Raw genomic sequence first — 19,187 nt, forward strand, 5'->3', positions numbered from 1 at the left:
TTTTGTAGCCCTTTGACACAAAGGGGTATTTTTGCCTTTTAAAAAAAACATTTCTGCAGAGACTGTGTCCCTTTTTGTAGCCCTTTGACACAAAGGGGTATTTTTGCCTTTTAAAAAAAACATTTCTGCAGAGACTGTGTCCTTTTTGTAGAAGAGTGTCTGCATTTAGGATAAAGCAGGTGGAGTTCCATTTGCAATCATAGATTTGATGTTAACCAGTGTTTACCATTTGTTTCAAGAAGAAGTTTGTTTACAATAAACAGATTATTTTAAGCTAATTAAAGAAGCCTGTGAAAAGCTCTTTTATTGTAGATAGCAGTACAAGTGAGAAGGAAGTGGCTATTTTAATGAACGAGCCAACTCATTTATACTAATGGGGCAGTAGTGGGGCTTGATTATCAGCACATTCCTCCTTGTCAAAGTTGTAACAGCTTAGAATTGATCTATTTAATTGTTTGTACCCTTGTTTATACTGATAGGCTGCTACACTAAAAGCAGGTCAAACAATAAATGTACGACCTTGTCTTGGGGAGACTGGGATTAACCAGAAACCTAGCTGCAAATACAGGTGAGATCTTTGATGTGCTGAAAATGTGACTGTTGGTCTCTGTTTCGAACTTGCCACAGTTTGGGCATAGTTTGATGTGGAGCAGAGAGAATATGTGCCAATGAATAAATACTGTCACTGGTGAGCTGCGCAATGGGACGTCATTGAGAGTAAACCCCCTGGCAAACAGCAGTCTATGACTCTCCACTGTAAAGATCCATTAATACACTGGAGGGTACACAGATCAAGTTAGTGATTGGCGAGCATCCCAACTCCTTCTCAGGAACATTATCTCTTCCTTTCCCGCTCTACAGACAGAGCTTTGTTGGAATGTCACTTCATACAAGTCAAAGTGATTGCCATCAGTTACAGAGGAGTGGGAGAGGTCCCGAGAACTTTTGCACTATGCCTCCATGTCTAAAATATACACAAGCCAATACTAAGGGACTGAATTCAGCTGTTGGCATCATCGAGGTTCAGTGTTTCCCCTTTCAGCCAGCACTGATGTTAAAGGGCTCGATAGCGCAGTGCTTTGATGACAGCTCTGGCCTCCATCTGGCCAGCTGGATGTTTCACTAATACACAGGCAAGGACAGGTATGTTGTGGATCATCACTGATCACTGTTTTCACTCTTTGGCTCCTCTTGGTTTGCAGTTTGTCCTTCAGGGTTGATCAGGTACTGAACTTCCTCTGCACTGACCGGAACTCTTTCTGGTTGCAGCCATCGCTTGAAGTGGTCAATGGCACTGGAATAAATACAGTAGATAGTTACAGAGCAGAACAAAAACAGTGAGGACTTCCTAAACCTATGTACAATGCTGATTGAGAACAGAGGATATTAGCCCTATTGGGAATGCATATTTATTATGAAGGATCATGTCGAAGAAATGGAAGATATGGAACCATTGGACATTTGGTGGATTGAAAAGGATTTTCCATCTGTTTCATCAAGGAATGAAGTAAAAGTGCTGCACGCCACCTGTTTACTAAAAAATTACTTGACTTTGAAGAATGGTTTCATGTACAGACTGAGAACCTTTAGGTATTGAACATATATGCCAAGTAATCCAAAGCATGGAAAAGCTTGAGCTCAATTCCACATCTTCCACCTCCCAGATAAAGGGCTAGTTAGACCAGGGCTAATTTTGGAGGTTCAGCACCCACAGTGACACGTCAAAGACCAGTGTCCACAGTGCCTTAAAACCACTGATCAAGTGATTTGGTACTTGTATGCGCCCATGTGTATATGCGTGCACTATATATCTATGACCACGTGTGCAAGTGTATGCCTGCGTGAGACTATCTGAGTATACGCATTTCTGCTGCGTGCAGGTATTTAAGAGAGCGTATGCAGGTGGAAAAGGCGTGAGTGCATATGCCTGTGTAGGAATATCGGAGTGTGTGTGCGTGTGTAGTAATCAACACGTGTTTATGATGTTCTATGTTTGCATATCAGGGTGTGTATATATCTAAATCTTTACATATTAAAATCTATGCATGTATTTATAATATACAAATACACAAGCCTCTGTATATTGGCATGTGGCTAAGCCAGTTCGTCCACAACTTTTGAGTTAACGTCAGAGATAAAAACTTACAATTAGCACCCTCGCTGAGACCATCTACTTTCACCTCCCTGAAGTTGCTCAATTCCATCCCTTCTCCTGCTCATCCCCTCATTTACACCTTTGTTGCCTCTGGACATGTGTATCTCAAGGCAGCACTACCCAATCTCCCCACGTCTACCCTCTGTGAACTAGAGGTCATCCAAAGCTTTGATGTTCAGACCCTGACTTGCAGCAAGTCCTGTTCATCTTTCGCCATTGTGCTTGTTGATCCAGACTGGCACCAGGTTGAACAATATTGAGAGTTTGAAAATTGGTATCTTTATTTTCAAACCCTTCCATGTCTTTACCCCCCGTCTTAACTTTGTAACCTTGTTCAGACCCACACCCCTAAAAGATATCTGCGCTTACCGTATTGAGCCATGACTTCAACCCAAGCTGTGTAAAGTGGTGAGACTTCCTTCCTCCCAATTTTCCTTCAAGATACCTTTCAGACACAAACTCTTTGTCCAAGTGTTCGTTCACCTGCGCTATTGTTATTTAAGAGGTTTGGGGGTCAAATTCTCCTGTAACACAACCTCCCAAGGTATTTTGTGTTAAAAGCATGAAGCAAACAGACATACAATGTTCCTGTCTGTGCACACTGTATTGAAGGATGTGCCTCACTGATCTACCACCCAACTTCCTCACCCGGCTTCTTGCTGCCTCCCGCCCCTCACTCACTAACCAGGCAGCTGAAGTCCTCAGTCATATACCTCCTGTCCCACTGGATCCCTCAGCGCTCCACATATACCCCTGTCTCATCAGCCAAGTTTTGCACATAAACACTTCTACCTGAAGCTTCCCAAACTGTGTTTTTTTAAAATTAAGCTTTATTTTATGGGAGTTACTGCTGCTGCTGCTGTAAAAAAGGAGCAGAGACACCCTGATTCTACTCCTCCCACCTGATCACCTGTTTCAACACTCAGTTGGGAGGATGGTAGGTCCTAACAGGGACCCTCATCAGTGACTGTGTGGGGAACGGTGACGTGTCGCTCTACTTCGAGACACCTTACACAAACCCGAGAGAACTGCAGATCACATCTTACCTCTGATCCACCTCGTATCCATTGCTGTACATGTCAGAGCCATACTGGTCATGCAGGAAACGATCCCAACATTCCTTCTTTGTCTGTGACAGGCTGAGTAGCATCTCTTTTGAACTCGGTTCTTCATTCAGGCCCTTTAATTTTCGCAGGCGATTTTCTGTACAAAAAAAACACATAGTCCAGGACTGTAGACAGACCGTGTTGGCTAGGCACACAATCCAGGAAAGCGTTATCATGGCCCAGTTGAGAAAGTGTGCTGATACTTGAGCCCTACTAATCCCACAGTCACCACAAAAATGAAAGATTTAATCAAATGGGTATCGGGGCAAACTCTTTGCAAACGTGGCACATAGAAAGATGGTTGTGGTTGCTGAAGGTCAGTCATTTCAGCTTCAGGACATCTCTGCAGGAGTTCCTCAGGGTAGTGACCTAGGCCCAACCATCTTCAGCTGCTTCATCAATGTACTACCCTCCATAAGGTCAGAGGTGGGGATGTTTGCCGATGAGTGCGCAATGTTCAGCGCCATTTGTGACTCCTCAGATACTGAAGCAGTCTGTGTTCAAATGTAACAAGACCTGGTCAATATCCTGGCTTGGACTGACAAGTGGTAAGGAATATTTGTGCCACACAAATGCCAGGCAATCACCATCTCCAACATGACACAATCTAACCACTGCCCCTTGACATTCAACCATGTTGCCATAACTGAGTCCTCTGCCATCAACATTCTGGTGCTTACCATTGACTAGAAACTCAACTGGACTCACCACATAGACACATTGGCTACAACTGCCGGTCGGAGGCTACGAATACTGTGGTGAGTAACTTCACCTCATCTACAAGATACATGGCAGGAATGTGATAAGAATACTCCCCACTTGCCTGAATGGGTGCAGTTCCAAACAACCCTCAAGAAGCTTGACACCATCCAGGACAAAGCAGCCCGCTTGACTGGCACCTCATTCACAAGCATCTACTCCATCCCTCAGTAGCAGCAGTGCATACCATCTGTAAGATGCGCTGTAGAAATTCACCAAAGATCCAAAGACAGCACCTTCCATAGATCAATACTTTGATCTAGAGGACAAGGGCAGCAGATACATGAGAATGCCACCCGCTGCAAGTTCTCCTCCAAGCCACTCACTATCCTGGCTTGGAAATATATCGCTGTTCCTTCAGTGCTGCTCGTTCAAAATCCTGAAATTCCCTCCCTAAGGGCATCATGTTTCAACCAACAGCACATGGACTGCAGCAGTTCAAGATGACAGCTCAACACCACCTTCTCAAGGGCAATTCGGGCCAGGCAATAAAAAAATGCTGGCCATCCAGTGATGCCCACATCCCATGAATGAATTTTAAAACATTCTGGAGGGGATTTGACAGGGTAGGTGTGAAAAGGTTGTTTCTCCTTGTGGGGGAGTCTGGGAACAGAGGGCATAATCTCAGATTAAGGGATCACCCATTTAAGACATAAACACAGGAATAATTTCTGCTCTCGAGAGGGTGTGAATCTCTCGAATTCTTTACCACAGAGGTCCACCAAGGCTGGGTTGTTAAGTACGTTGAAGGCTGAGATAAACATACTTTTAGTCAGTAAGGAGATTCAAAGGTTATGGGGAAAAGGCAGGAATATGGATTTGAGCATTATCAGATCAACCATGAACTCTTTGAATGATGGAGCAAACTTGATGGGCTGAATAGCCTACTATTGCTCATACATTTTAGTCATAAGAAACATGTTTGTTTTGACTCATTAGTTGTTTGGTTTTTCAGTAACTGGTTAGAGGCAACACCTTATACTCAATAATGGGAGAGAACGTCTATCTTTGAGCTCTTGGTTACATTACTGAGAGAGTGAAAAATGGGGATGCCGTCTGTTGCAAACTGGAGAACCTCAGCCCCTGTATTGTTCATGCACTTGCTGTTGACCTGCCCAGCAAGCAATCAGAGATGTTGCTGTCAGGCTGCTGGTTCCAGGCCTCCACGGCTGGTTCAGATTGCACATACCAATCAGCATTCTGTCTCTGGGTGAAGTTTGCTCTGCCAACATACCCCACGGCACCATCTCAGACATCTCCTTCTATTACTTGAAGACAGGAACAGCGTAAACATGACACACAATGAGTTTCAGTGAATGTCTTTTTAACAGTGCAGTCTCATTTTTCCATTTTCATCCACAATCCAAAACAAAGTCATATAGTCATAGAGATATACAGCATGGAAACAGGCCCTTCGGTCAAGCTTGTCCATGCTAACCAGATATCCTAAATTAATCCAGCCCCATCTGCCAGCATTTGGCCCATATCCCTCTAGATAACAAAGTGTGGAGCTGGATGTACACAGCAGGCCAAGCAGCACCTTAGGAGCACAAAAGCTGACGTTTCGGGTCTAGACCCTTCATCAGAAAAGGGGGATGGGGAGACAATTCTGAAATAAGTAGGGAGAGACGGGGAGGCGGATCAAAGATGGATAGAGGAGAAGATAGGTGGAAAGGACAAAGACAAGTTAAATGGGTGGAGATAGTGCCTGTAGAGGTGAGTGTAGGTGGAGATGTAGGGACGAGATAAGTCAGTCTGGTGAGGACGGACAGGTCAAGGGGGCGGAATGAGGTTAGTAGATAAGAAATGGAGGTGCCGCTTGAGGTGGGAGGAGGGGATAGGTGAGAGGAAGAACAGGTTAGGGAGGCGGGGACGAGCTGGGCTGGTTTTGGGATGTGGTGGGGGAGGGGAGATTTTGAAACTTGTGAAATCCACATTGATACCATTGAGCCCCTTTAACTTGTCTGTCTGCTCTCCACCTATCTTCTGCTCTACCCATCTTCGATCTGCCTCCCCCTCTCTCCCTATTTATTTCAGAACCCTCTCCCCACCTCCCTTTTCTGATGAAGGGTCTAGGCCCGAAACGTCAGCTTTCGTGCTCCTGAGATGCTGCTTGGCCTGCTGTGTTCATCCAGCTCCACACTTTGTTATCTCGGATTCTCCAGCATCTGCAGTTCCCATTATCTCTCCTTCTAAACCCTTCCTATTCATGTACCCATTCAGATGCCTTTTAAATGTTGTAATTGTAACAGACTTTCTCTGGCAGCTCATTCCATACACACACCACCCTCTGCAATGAAAACATTGCCCCTTAGGTCCCTTTCATACCTTTTCTGTCTCACCTTAAACTTATACCCGTTAGTTTTGGACTCCCTTACCCTGGGGAAAAGACCTTGGCTATTCACCCTATTCATGCCTCTCATGCTTTTATAAACCTATATAAGGTCACCCCTAAGCCTCTGACACTCCAGCGAAATTAGCCCCAGCCTATTCAGCCTCTCCCTATAGCTCAAACTCTCCAACCTCAGCAAAAACATTGTAAATCTCTTTGGCACCTTTTCAAGTTTAAAAACATCATTCCTATAGCAGGGAAGTCAGAATTGAACGCAGTATTCCAAAAGTGGCCTCACCAAAGTCCTGTACAGCTGCAACATGACATCCCAACTTTTATACACAATGTCATGACCAATAAAGGAGAGCACACCAACCCCATTCCTCACTATCCTGTCTGTGAATCCACATTCAAGGAACTATGAATCTGCACTAAAATGTCTCTTTGCTTGGCAGCATTGTCCAGAAGTGTACCATTAACTGTATAAGTCCTGCCTTGATTTGCCCTACCAAAATGCAGCATCTCAAGTTTACCTAAATTAAACTCCATCTGCTACTCCTCAGCCCATTGGCCCATCTGATCAAGGTCCCTTTGTATTCTGAGATAACCTTCTTCACTGTGCACTACACCACCAACTTTGGTGTCATCTGCAAACTTGCTAACCATTCCTTCTATATTAACATCCAAATCATTTACGAAAATAACAAAAAGTAGTGCAGCCAGCACCGATCTTTGCAGCAAATTGCTGGTCATAGACATCCGGTCCAAGAAACAACCCTTCACCACCCTCTATCTCCTACTTTCAAGCCAAAGTTGTGGCAAAGAAAAATAAAAAGATGTATAGTGCACAGACTACACAGGTACATAGACCACTTAAGATTGTACTGGCTACACCAGATTACACCAGATAGACACACAGTGTGGGAGAGTGCACGGACTGTATCAGTTAGGTGTACAGACTAGAATTGTACAAAGTCAGTTGGTGAAGATGTGGGATTGTGCCCCAGCCTTGGTATTGGTGACAGTATTGTAAATCAGATATTTGCCCGATTGGTATAGAACAAGGCACATTCGATCAGTCACTATGCTGTAACCTTCCCCAGCAATCGTTCAGCACACTGACGGAATGTGGGTATGGCCCTTGCAGTAGACTGTTTTCAACTGCACACTTACCCAATACTGCTAAATATTGCTGTGAATCTGCCAGGGGAGTCCAAGGAGTGACACCTGTCTGAGCTTCACGGTTGGTGACTGAGTCCTCGTCCAGCACCTTCCCAGGTATCGGGTTGAATATTTCTGAGAAAAATGCTGGCTGGGAGCTTCCAATCAGGGCTTCAGTTTCATTCCCATCCCTTGTCTGAGCTGCCAGTCCAGCACAAATCCGGTCCCACAGATCCTTGCTGGATTCCATGTCACCCACATCCATCACCTAGTCAGGCAGTCAGGGAGGGCCAAGCAGTCAGAATGAGTCACTCAGGCAGGGATAGCAGAGATGGATGGATTCAGTCAGACAGGGACGGGCAAGGACTGGCAGAGATGGATACAGAGTGTCAAGCAGGGCAGGGAGAGTAGATAGAGTCAGAGAGGGACAGTCAGAGACACAGAGTCTGAAAGGGGCAGGCAGAGGCTGCCAGTCACAGAGGCCGAGACAGACAGTGTTCAGACAGGGACCGTCAGAGTCAGGCAGGGGCAAGCAGTGACAGAGAGCAGAGAGGGACAGTCAGAGACACAGAGTCAGTCAAAGAGGGACAATCAGAGACAGAGACGGTCAAAGAGGGACAGTCAGAGACACAGTTGGACAGACAGGGACAATCAGAGACATACGGTCAGTCAAAGAGGGACAATCACAGACAGGCAGACAGTCAGTCAAAGAGGGACAGGCAGAGACACACAGAGACAGGCAGATAGGGTCAGTCAGAGACAGAGTCAGGCTGTGGCAGAGAGGGACAGGCAGAGGCAGAGAGGGACAGGCAGAGGCACAGTCAGGCTGTGACAGAGAGGGACAGGCAGAGACACTGTCTCATGCTGTGGCAGAGACAGACAGACAGGGACAGACAGAGACACAGTCAGGCTGTAGCAGAGAGGGACAGGCAGAGACACAAAGTCAGGCTGTGACAGAAAGGGACAGGCAGAGTCAGACAGGGACAGTCAGGCTGTGACAGAGAGGGACAGGCAGAGACACAGTCAGGCTGTGACAGAGAGGGACAGGCAGAGACACAGAGTCAGGCTGTGACAGAGAGGGACAGGCAGAGACACTGTGGCAGGGACAGAGAGACACAGTCAAGCTGTGGCAGAGGGACAGGCAGAGTCAGACAGGGACAGTCAGGCTGTGACAGAGGTACAGGCAGAGAGGCAGAGTCAGGCTGTAGCAGAGAGGGACAGGCGAGGTCAGGCTGTAACAGCCCTACGGAGGGACAGCTCCGCGCGGCCGGGGGTCGGAGGTTATCCCGGGGTCAGGGTTCAGGGGGTGTAACGGACGCGGCTCCGCCTTCTTCATCCGGGACCTACACCGCGCAGTGACTGCGTCATCACCAGCTTGACAAGAGAAAAGAGAGTGAGGCAGTGAGAAAGAAATTAAGATTAAGCGCAAGAGCGAAAACTGAGTCAGTGTGAGAGAAAATTGTATCAGTGATAATGGGAACTGTAGATGCTGGAGAATCCAAGATAATAAAATGTGAGGCTGGATGAACACAGCAGGCCCAGCAGTATCTCAGGAGCACAAAAGCTGACGTTTCGGGCCTAGGATGAAGGGTCTAGGCCCGAAGCGTCAGCTTTTGTGCTCCTGGGCCTGTTGTGTTCATCCGGCCTCACATTTTATTATCAGTGTGAGAGAAACAATGTGAAAGATAGGGGTAGGGATAGAGAAAGAAATTGAGAGTGAAACAGAGAAAGAGAAACTGAAAGTCAGAGGAGTGGGAGTGAAACTGAGTGTGAGAAAGATTGATAGAGATTTAAATAGAGAGAGAGAGAGAAAGAATGGGAGATGAGAGGAAGGAGGGAGGCACACAGGCTGAGCTAAGGGACGTGAGTTGACTTTACATCCGCTGTCCCGCCCATTCCCCATACCCCTCAGTGCCCAACATTTGCTCTTCTCAATCTTGAATATGATCACTGATGCAGTATCTGTAATGCTCTGGAGTAGAGAACTCAAAAGACACAATCCTGTGAGTGAAGAAAGTTCCCTTCCCTTGTTCTGAGACACTGCACCCCTTTTGTGTTAGGTACCTTAACCAGGGGGGAAGCAAAACCTTGTAAATATCTGTCAATCTCCTGCCATCTTGTATGTTTCGATGAGATCATATTCTCCTACAAAACATTGGCCCAGATAAGGCTCCTCCTCATTTATATTGTGAGAAAACCCCCTCATCTGTGAACTGTCTAGTGGATGTCTATAAAGTATGCCATTCCCCAGGTAAGGAGACCAAAGTCTGTCTCATGCTGTCCCCAAAACTCTGGAGTATTGCAGTTAAACTACCTTAATCTTAATTTCCAACTTCTCCTTAATAAATTTTAACATTCTGTTTGTATTAGGAATTGCTTTTTGCACTGCGTATTAACTTGCTGTCTTTAAGGACCCTCGATTCCACTGAATATCAACTTTTACCATTTGGTTACCTTCATTAAATATTCTGCTCTTCCATCCTTTCAACCAAAGTGGATAATATTCACATTTCCCCATATTATATTCCATCTTGCCCACTCACTGAACAGGTTAACTTGATGGAGTGAGGAAGGCAGGGAAAGGATGTAATATTTGGTGTTTTGTGTGTATTTCTGCGCTGAGTGTTCGTTGATATTGGAGCTAATCACTGTGCTTTGGTTCAGTTTAAGGGGTATGCTGACCATGCTGCGGCTCTCGGTTATTTTTCCAGTAGGAGTATTGCTTTTGAGGACGATGGCGTGGACCTCTTCTGGAAACTCGCATTCACAGCTAGTCCAGAATCTTAAAAGTGAGTATCAAACAATTGTAGAAATTTACAGCGTGGAAGGAAGCCGTTTGGGCGATCGTGTCTGCACTGCATAGGGAGTAGTTATTTGGTTTAATCCCATTTTATAGGCCTATTGTCTTGTACGGTATGGCATTTGATGTGTTATCCAAGAATTTTTTAAGTGTTTTCTGGATTTCAGCATTAAGCGTCCTTTCAGGCAATGAGGTGCAGATCTCCTCCACCCTCAGAGTGAAAAAAGACTCCTGCAGATTCTCCTAGCACAGCGACTGCATGCGCGGACCCCCATTGCGCACATCAACAGTACGAAGGTCATCATTATATTGCAATGCCTGCATGCAGCGATGGGGGAAAATCCATGGCAAATTAGAACCTGAGAGCGCTCAGTGATGGCGATCAGACCCCTTGCCGCACAAAGACGGGAAATGCTGGAGAAATTCTGTGGAGATAGAAACAGATTTAGCTTTTGGAGTCTGGTATGACTCTTCAGTAGTTCTTCTTGACTAATCTCTAGGCTTATTTTGTACATTAGTTTTTCAGCTCTATTGGTGTAACTTTAAAACTGTTATTAAGATGGCCTCCCACTCTTCATGTGGATGCACATTTCATCGTACTTCATAATACAAATAGTTTTCATTATTTTTCAAGTCAACAAAAGTATGCAAATTTGTTTTTCATTTTCTCCTCAGTTGATAGCAACACACTTTAGCTCCTTTCTATGGAAGTCATGTGTTTCTGATTGACAGCCAGCTTCAAACTTTGCTTCCTCAACCATTTCCTCCATGACTTCATTGTTTAAGATTAATAAACCTGCATTGAGTGAGTTTTACTCTTAATTGCTTGGATCAACTAGAAAACAATGTGCCACAGCCTTTTGCACACATTTGTTTGTTCCCCACTGATTGTTCAGTTTCCTCCTAATATTTGTTCACTGCCTTACAGTCTACTTCCTTTTCAGGTTGGCTGATCTCATTCAGCTGAGTAACTGTTCCGGTTAGTTTGTTTGCTTTGGTTTCAGAGTCATGTATACAGCCTTCTCTCAGGTTTGATCATTTTTCATGGCCAGCTTTTTTTAAAATTTACTCATGAGATGTGGACATCACTGGGTGGGCCAGCATTTATTTATGTAATTGCCATTGAGCCTCTGCAGCCGGTGTGCTGTCGACCCACAATGTCCTTTCCTCTGTGGTTACTGACTGCTTCAAGGCATTTTTCACAGAACTTTGTAGTGACTTTATTTACTTGAAATTCATCAAATATTAATTGAGGATCTACCTTGATTGAATTTGCTTCTACGTGTTTATCACTGCAATTTTCAAGCCCTGGTTCAAGTGTTTTATTCGTAAATGTTGCTGCCACATTTTTCAGTAGCAAATTTATCTTTCATGAGTTTTAAGTTGGTACATGATGAGCTCAATTTTCCTTTAGCAGGGCCCACTACCCGGTGCTACATTTGACAATCTTGCGTCACTGAGACAACTTTTCTTTGCCCTGGGTTAGTTTTTTTCTATTTAATCCTGTCTAGTCTTACAAATGTGGCTGCAGCTGTTGTGCAAGCAGGGTATAGTCCAGAACTTGTCATACCTCAACTGGATCTCTTGAAATCTCTGTACATCCAAGACTTGTCTACTATCAAATCATAGTATAAAGCCCATCTTTTAAACGTTAAACTAGGAACAGTTACTATACTAACAAATTCAACGATTAGGTCACTTTGGATAATACATAAAAAAGAAACACATTCGTTAAACCCATAGAGATTCCCCAGTGATACTTCCCCTTTTATCAAGCCACCTGGAGCACAACTCATATCATTAGCCACCATCAATGATTGATTTGCCTCAGTAGTTCATAAAATATGAATCCAGTTCCCTCTTAGATCCCTTTTCAGCCTTTGCCCTCTCACTTTAAACCTATGCCCTCCAGTTTTGGATTCCTTTTATTTATCCTATCCATGCCCCTCGTGATTTTATAAACCTCTGAGGTCACCCCTCAGTCTCCAATACTCCAGGGAAAATAGCCCCAGCCTATTCAGCATCTCTGTATAGCTCAAACCCTCCAAACCTGACATTATCCTTGTAAATCTTTTCCTTTCAAGTTTCACTACATCTTTCAAATAGCTGGAAGACCAGAATTGCAAGTAGTATTCCAAATGTGGCTTAACCAATGTCTGCAACATGACCTCCAAACTACTGTACTCAATGCTATACTCAGTGCACTGATCAATAAAAGAAAACATACCAAACAGCACCTTCACTATCCTGTCTACCTGTGACTCCACTTTCAAGGAATTATGAACCTGCACTCCATGGTTTCTTTGTTCAGCAACACTCCCGAGGACCTTAGCATTAAGTGCATAAGTCCTGCCCTGATTTTGCTTCCCAAAATTCAGTACCTCACATTTATTTATGTAAATTCAACTTCATTTGCCACTCCTTGGTCTGCAGGCCTATCTAATCAAGATCCCATTGTACTCTGAAGTAACCTTCTTTGCTGTCCACTACCCCTCCAATTTTGGTGTCACTTGCAAACTTGCTAACCATACCTCCTGTGTTCGCATCTTAATCATTTATATAAATGCCTAAAAACAGTGGACCCAGCACCAATCCTTGTTGCACATCGCTGGTCACAGGCCTCCAGTCTGAAAAGCAAACCTCTACCACTGCCCTCTATCTTCTGCCTTTGAGCCAGTTCTGTACCTAAATGCTAGTTATAATTGTATTCCATGTGATCTAACGTTGCTAACCAGTCTACCATGAGGAACCTTGTCAAAGCTTTAGTGAAGCCCATATAGATAGTGTCCACTACTCTGCCCTCATAAATCCTCTTTGCTACCTCTTCAAAAAACTCAATCAAGTTCATGAGACACGATTTCCCACACACAAAGCCATGTTGACGATCCCTAATCAGTCCTTGCCTTTCCAAGTATATGTAAATCCTACCCCTCGGGATGCCCTCCAACAACTTGCCCACCACTGATGTCAGGCTCGCCGGTTTGTAGGTCCCTGGCTTTTCCTTGCCACTTTTGTCAAATAGTAGCACCACGTTAGCCAACCTCCAGTCTTTGGCACTTCACCTGTGGCTGTTGATGATACATATAATCCAGCATCGTGTATGAGGAGGAAGGGAACATTTCTCCCTTACAGATAAAACTGCTGTAAGTTCCAGTAACCTGATACACTGTGGCAATATTCAAGGAAGAATTGCATTGACTGTTTTGAATCCTATTCCTGTAGGTTCTGGGGGAACTTTGTGCCATTGTTGCTGTTCTAACACACATTCCCTTTTGTTTGTCTGTATTGTCTTTGTTGAAGACTCCTAAAGTGTTTCTATTATTCTTAGAATCCCTACAATGTGGAAACAGGTCCTTTGGCTCAACAAGTCCATACCGACCCTGAGAGCATCCCACCCGGGCCCATCCCCCTAAAACCCACATAATTTGCACATCCCTGAACACTATGAGCAACTTAGCATAGCCAATTCACCTAGCCTGCACATCTTTGGACTGTGGGAGGAAACCGGAGGAAACCCATGCAGACTTGGAGAGAATGTGCAAGCTCCACACAGACAGTTGCCCGAGGGTGGAATCAAACACAAGTCCCTGTGGCTGTGAAGTAGTGGTGCTCACCACTGAGCCACCTTGCCAACCATTCTCACTGGTCATACTGGTTTTGGAGGACCATTTTTATTGTCACTACCATCATTCCTGTTCATTCGACCAGCTTCCCTGAAACCATATCACCTGAGCTTTTTTTTAGTTCATGAATGATGTCTGATTTCTCTTTGAGGTTCTCCTTCTCTTTCCTTATCTCTGTCGTCCTTTACCAAACCTGGAATTCTTGTTCTAACGTTTGCCTTGCTCTTTATAGTTCCAGTTTTCTCATTTTTCTTTTTCAAGCTGCATGATCTGCAGTTGAATTCTAGTTCACTGAAATTATGTTCCATTAGATTTAGACTCTTCTCATTCCAGTCCCAAATTCTGTGTTATTATCTCAGCTTCATCTCCTCTGCATTGAACTCTTAACGTCTCCAACCTTTCTGCCAGTGATATTAACTGAGCATTGGTTAGTTCTTGCAAGTCACTCAGGGATAAATCTTCTCTCCAGAAAATCGTAGCAACTGACAAAGCTGTTTGAGTTTTCAAAATTGAGGTGAAAATTGTATCGAATTTAACCTCAGCAAGTCCTAGTAATTGCCATTATTTCTGAATTTCAAATCCTGCAAGAGGATTATGTTACAATCCTGGACTAAACAGCCAAAAATTGTGTTATGATCTGGCCAGGAAAAGAGATAAGTGGATAAGGTGTGAGATCCAGAGACTTATGAAGAGATTCAACACCTAAGATTCCATGGTTTGGAATGAGTAACAGTAGATCTTATTACAGGATTTTTAATCAGTAATCAAATCAACATTAAATAAAATTTATTTCTGAAGGTACAACATGCCATCCATCCGAAAATGTGATAATTGCCCAGGCATGTGCTTTTCACGAAAAGCAGGACAGATCCAACCCAGTCAATTACCAGCCCATCAATCTACTCTTGATCATCAGTAAAGTAATGGGAAATGTCATCAATAGTGCTATCAGGCAGCACCTGCTCAGCAATAACCTGCTCAGTGATGCCTAGTTTGGGTTCCGCCAGGGCCACTCTGCTCCTGACCTCATTACAGCCTTGGTTCAAATGTGGACAAAAGAATTGAATTCCAGAGGTGAAGTGAGAGTGACAGTCCTTGACGTCAAGGCCACATTTGACTGAGTCTGTCAACGAGGAGCCCTGGCAAAACTGGAATCAACGGGTTTCGTCGGGGGGCAAGTGCTCTGGTGGTTGGAGTCATACCTGACACATAGGAAGATGCATGTGGTTGTTCGGAGGCCAATCATCCCAGCTGAAGGAAATTTCTGCAGGAGTCCCTCGGTGATGATTGAGCCTAGGACTGCTTCGTCAATGACCTTCCCTCCATCATAAGGTCAGAAGTGGGGATGTTTGCTGATGATTGCACATTTGCAACTCCTCAGATACTGAAGCAGTCAGTGTTCAAATGCAACAAGATATGGACAGTATCCACACTTGGGCAGACAAGTGGCAAATAATATTGCCAGGCATCACCTGTAAGAGGCCATCTAACCCTTAGCATTCAATGGTGGTGTTACAGCTGAATCCCCCATAAACATCATAAACGTTACTATTGACCAGAAACTCAACTCAATTGTAGCAGATGGAGTTTAATTTCGATAAATCTGAGGTGTTGCATTTTGGTAAGACCAACAAGGCAGGACTTAATGCAATTAAAAGTAGGATCTTGGGTGGTGTTGTAGAACAGAGATCCAGGGGTTCAGCTACACAATTCTTTGAAGTTTGTGTCACATGTAGGTGGTTAAAAAGGAGTGGGTTTAGAAGATGCTGACTAAGGAGTTTCAGTGAATTTACCAAGTGTATCTTTTAGCATGCGTGCCTTCATTGCTGAGACCTTTGAGTATAGGCATTGGATAGTATATTGAGCTTGTACAGGACATTGGTGAGGCCTCTGCTGGAGTATTGTGTCCGGTTCTGGTCACCCTGTTACAGGAAGAAATTTATTAATCTGGAGAAGGGTCAGAAGAGATTTACCAGGATGTTGCTGGGAATTAAGGGTTTGAATTATAAGGAGAGGCTGGATAGGCTGGGACGTGTTCCACTGGAGGGTAGGAGGGGGTGACCTTGAGAGGTTTACAAAGTCATGAGGGATATAGATAAGGTGAATGGTGAGGCATCTTTTCCCTAGGGTGGGGGATTTCAAGTTCGGGGCATATATTTAAGGTGAGAGGAGAAAGATTAAAAAAAACATGGGGAATAAGTGTGTGTGTGTAATTAACCCCTCGTTAACCTCTGGAGCAAGTGGTGGATGTGGGTACAGTTACAAAATTTTGAAGACATTCAGATAAATACCTGAATAAGAATTTTTAAAGGGATGTGGGCCTCATTTGGGATTATGTTCAGCATGGACTGGTTGGACAGAAGAGTCTGTTTCCATGCTGTATGATTGTGTGGACTCACCATTTCAATACTGGGGATGCAAGAGCATGGCAGAGGCTAGGAATACTGCGGTGAGTAACCGACCTCCTGACTCCCCAAAGCCTGCCCACCATCTACAAGGTACAGGTGAAGATTGTGATGGAAAGCTTCCCGTTTGCCTGGATGGGTGCAGCCGCAACAACATGCAAGAAGCTTGACACAATCCAGGACAGAGCAGCCCCTGCTTGATTGGCACCACATCCACAAGCATCCGCTCCCTCTACCACCGATGCTCACTGATAGCAGTGTGTACTCATGGACAAGATATACTTTAAAAATTCTCCAAAACTCCTTAGTCAGCGCCTTCCAAACCCACAACTGTTTACAGGGACAAAGGCAGTTGATATGTGGGAACACCACCCCCTTCAGGACGTTGTGGATCAACCAACAGCACACGGCCTGCAGCGGTTCAAGAAGGCAGCTCACCACCGCTTTCTGAAGCGGCAGCTTGGGATGGGCAAGAAATTCTGGCCTAGCCAGCAATGCTTACACCCCCTGAGTGAATAAAACAAAAACAGTCACAATTAAATACTGATCAGACACTCCATATAAAAATAGTTCTTGCAATCTAGAAAATCTGATGAAGGGTCTAGCCCCGAAACATCAACTTTTGTGCTCCTAAGATGCTGCTTGACCTTCTGTGTTCATCCCGCTCCACACTTTGTTATCTCGGATTCTCCAGCATCTGCAGTTCCCATTATCCCCACCATGAGAGAGTAGATTGTCAAATATCATTGAGCTTCGCAACTGATTGCAATTTTTTTTTTCATTTTACGATCTGACCCTGAAACGACTCAAGAAGCCACTGTCATGGACTGCCTCAGGTGCTCATGTTGTAACTGATCAACCTCCTTTTCTGGGTCCATACTCCCCTGGAGGCAGAATCCACAAGTGTGGCTGCAATTCTTCCCCGACAATTAGTCTCTTCGAGCCAGTCTTGCTTTTTCCTCCCCTGAGCTCCAATCTTGCTCAGTTGCTACATAGCCTTCAGGTGCAAATCCTGATTCCACACACGCACACCCTGAAAACATGATGATTGTGCACACGTACATGCTGTGAACATAGTGAGCAAGCTCAAAGACCCTGAACATACAATGAATGCGCACATAGATCCTGAACGTACAGTGAATGTGCACACTGACCCTGAGCATACACTCATCCTGAACATGCAGAGATTGCACCCACACAGCTTGATCGCATGCACAGACCCTAATCTTTCTCTCACACACCCACACTCTAATTGCAAGCCACGACTGTATGCATACTGCCCTGATTTCTCTTAGACCCTGAACACCCATAGTGGTTACTTGCGCTAACCCCAAACTCTCAGATCTCACACACACACACACACACACACACACACACAGTCTCTGATTGCACAAAGGACCTTGGCTTTCTATTTTGCATGTTTTTTAAATTACTGACTGAAATGAGAACGGACCAGTGTTTTGTAAGGACTGCATCCTTCCAAAGCAAGTTAACTTGATCCTGGTGACATGCATTGTTTAACCAGTTGTGTGGATGAGCTGCAGTTGAAGTTTAGGTTGCAGACAAGCTGGAGCTGAGGGGTTCTGCATATACTTGGAGCTTGGTTAGTAACAAAATAAGGTTGTTTGGTCTACACACTGGCAACTAGTTATCAATGCCAAAGATCTTTTGAACAATGATGTGATTGCTGCTCAGGTAACTAAACAACTTGGGGTTGGAAACAAGATTCAGTGAGAAGTGATCAGATCCCCATCACTTCAGGAGCTGTCTCTCTGTTCTCTGCAGTCAAACCCCAGTATAAATTCAAAGGAAACCAGTTTATCTTTCCTTCAGCAGTTGCTGTAAGCTGTGACTTTCAAATTGATAAAGCAGTGAAATTTAATAAGTGAACCAGCCATCGTTTGCCTGTTGCAAACTAGTGGTATCGTTTAAAAAAGAAAGTCCTAGAAAAAAACGTTCTAACCGGCAAAAAAAGCAACTCCACAGATCTTGTGAACAAAGACAACTGAACTTCTTTCCAAGATTACCTCGGTTCCTGTACGCTGTGACTTTCAAGAGCATAAAATATAGAAGCTGAAGTAGGCCCTTCAGCCTATCTGGTCTTCTCCGTCATCCAATGAGATTGTGGCTGATCTGAAAAACAACCACCCTTTCCCCATAATCCTTGATTCCCTTGTTGGTTAAAAATCTGCCTATCTCAGCCTTGATGACTCGGCCATGTTAGTCCTTTGAGGTAAAGAACTTCATGGATTCGCTATCTTCAAAGAGAAGAAATTCATCCTCATCTGTCAACCTTTTATGCTAAGATTATGCCATCTGGCTATGTTGCAATAAGGCCAATTTAGACTCTCATTCGTCTAAACTCCAATAAGTAAAGGCTCAACTCCTTATAAGACAGCCTCCCCCATACTTGGTATCAGGCTAGTGTGCCTCCGATGTCAGTATGTCTTTCGTAAATAAGGCCCCAAAATTGTACACAGTATTCCAGCAGTGTTCTAATTAGTGCCATGCGTAAACTTTTAGCAACAGTTCCCTGCTTTCATACTCCACTGTTTTGTCTGTTAATCCATTGGACCAGAGTTTGGTATTGGTTTTTGCTGTTGCCCTGGTGCATGTATGCTACATATATGCATTTTAATGAAACTTACTTTAAATAAAAGTGTTGTGTGTTCATGGATGCTTTTTGTGAAGATCTGTATAAGCTTTCCGACATGGAGTGCAAGGCACCAAACTGATCGCATTGACGTTCTGAGTTTATTCGGCTGATGAAAACTCATCTACCGTAATCCTTAAAGTAAAGGATCAGCAAAAACCATTTTGGTGCAGGAGTACCAAAATGTGCTCAC

General features: G+C 44.3%; 2 protein-coding genes across 9 annotated transcripts in view; one reads left to right on the top strand and one right to left on the bottom strand.

Annotated features, from left to right (window-relative positions):
• Nucleotides 1-286: 286 nt before the first annotated feature.
• ccdc32 (coiled-coil domain containing 32) lies at nt 287-8,531 on the bottom strand. The gene is made up of 3 exons (XM_059649332.1): nt 7,526-8,531; nt 3,202-3,358; nt 287-1,294 (listed from the first exon to the last, which is right to left on the bottom strand). The coding sequence occupies exons 1-3, from the start codon at nt 7,776-7,778 to the stop codon at nt 1,159-1,161; spliced, it is 546 nt and encodes a 181-aa protein (XP_059505315.1). The 5' UTR covers nt 7,779-8,531; the 3' UTR covers nt 287-1,158.
• Nucleotides 8,532-8,789: 258 nt separating this feature from the next.
• LOC125455387 (protein-L-isoaspartate(D-aspartate) O-methyltransferase-like) overlaps nt 8,790-19,187 on the top strand; it is a 28,591-nt gene continuing 18,193 nt past the window's right edge. The window contains exons 1-2 of one of the 8 annotated variants that reach the window (XM_059649330.1): nt 8,790-8,914; nt 10,178-10,302. In XM_059649330.1, the coding sequence (XP_059505313.1) occupies nt 10,188-10,302 (115 nt within the window). In that variant the 5' untranslated portion in view covers nt 8,790-8,914; nt 10,178-10,187. Of the gene's footprint in view, nt 9,765-10,177; nt 10,303-19,187 lie in introns of all 8 variants that reach the window. The other 7 variants (XM_059649328.1, XM_059649327.1, XR_009446261.1 and 4 more) reach the window with 7 other exon arrangements.

The sequence above is a fragment of the Stegostoma tigrinum genome, chromosome 10 (genome assembly GCF_030684315.1).
Source record: "Stegostoma tigrinum isolate sSteTig4 chromosome 10, sSteTig4.hap1, whole genome shotgun sequence".
NCBI lineage: Eukaryota > Metazoa > Chordata > Chondrichthyes > Orectolobiformes > Stegostomatidae > Stegostoma > Stegostoma tigrinum.

Coding starts and splice junctions, on each gene's coding strand:
- ccdc32 (XM_059649332.1), bottom strand. CDS start 7,778: ATGGATGTGGGTGACATGGAATCCAGCAAGGATCTGTGGGACCGGATT. Junction 3,359..7,525: donor GCAATATTTAGCAGTATTGG/GTAAGTGTGCAG, acceptor TTTTTTGTACAG/AAAATCGCCTGCGAAAATTA. Junction 1,295..3,201: donor GGATACGAGGTGGATCAGAG/GTAAGATGTGAT, acceptor TATTTATTCCAG/TGCCATTGACCACTTCAAGC.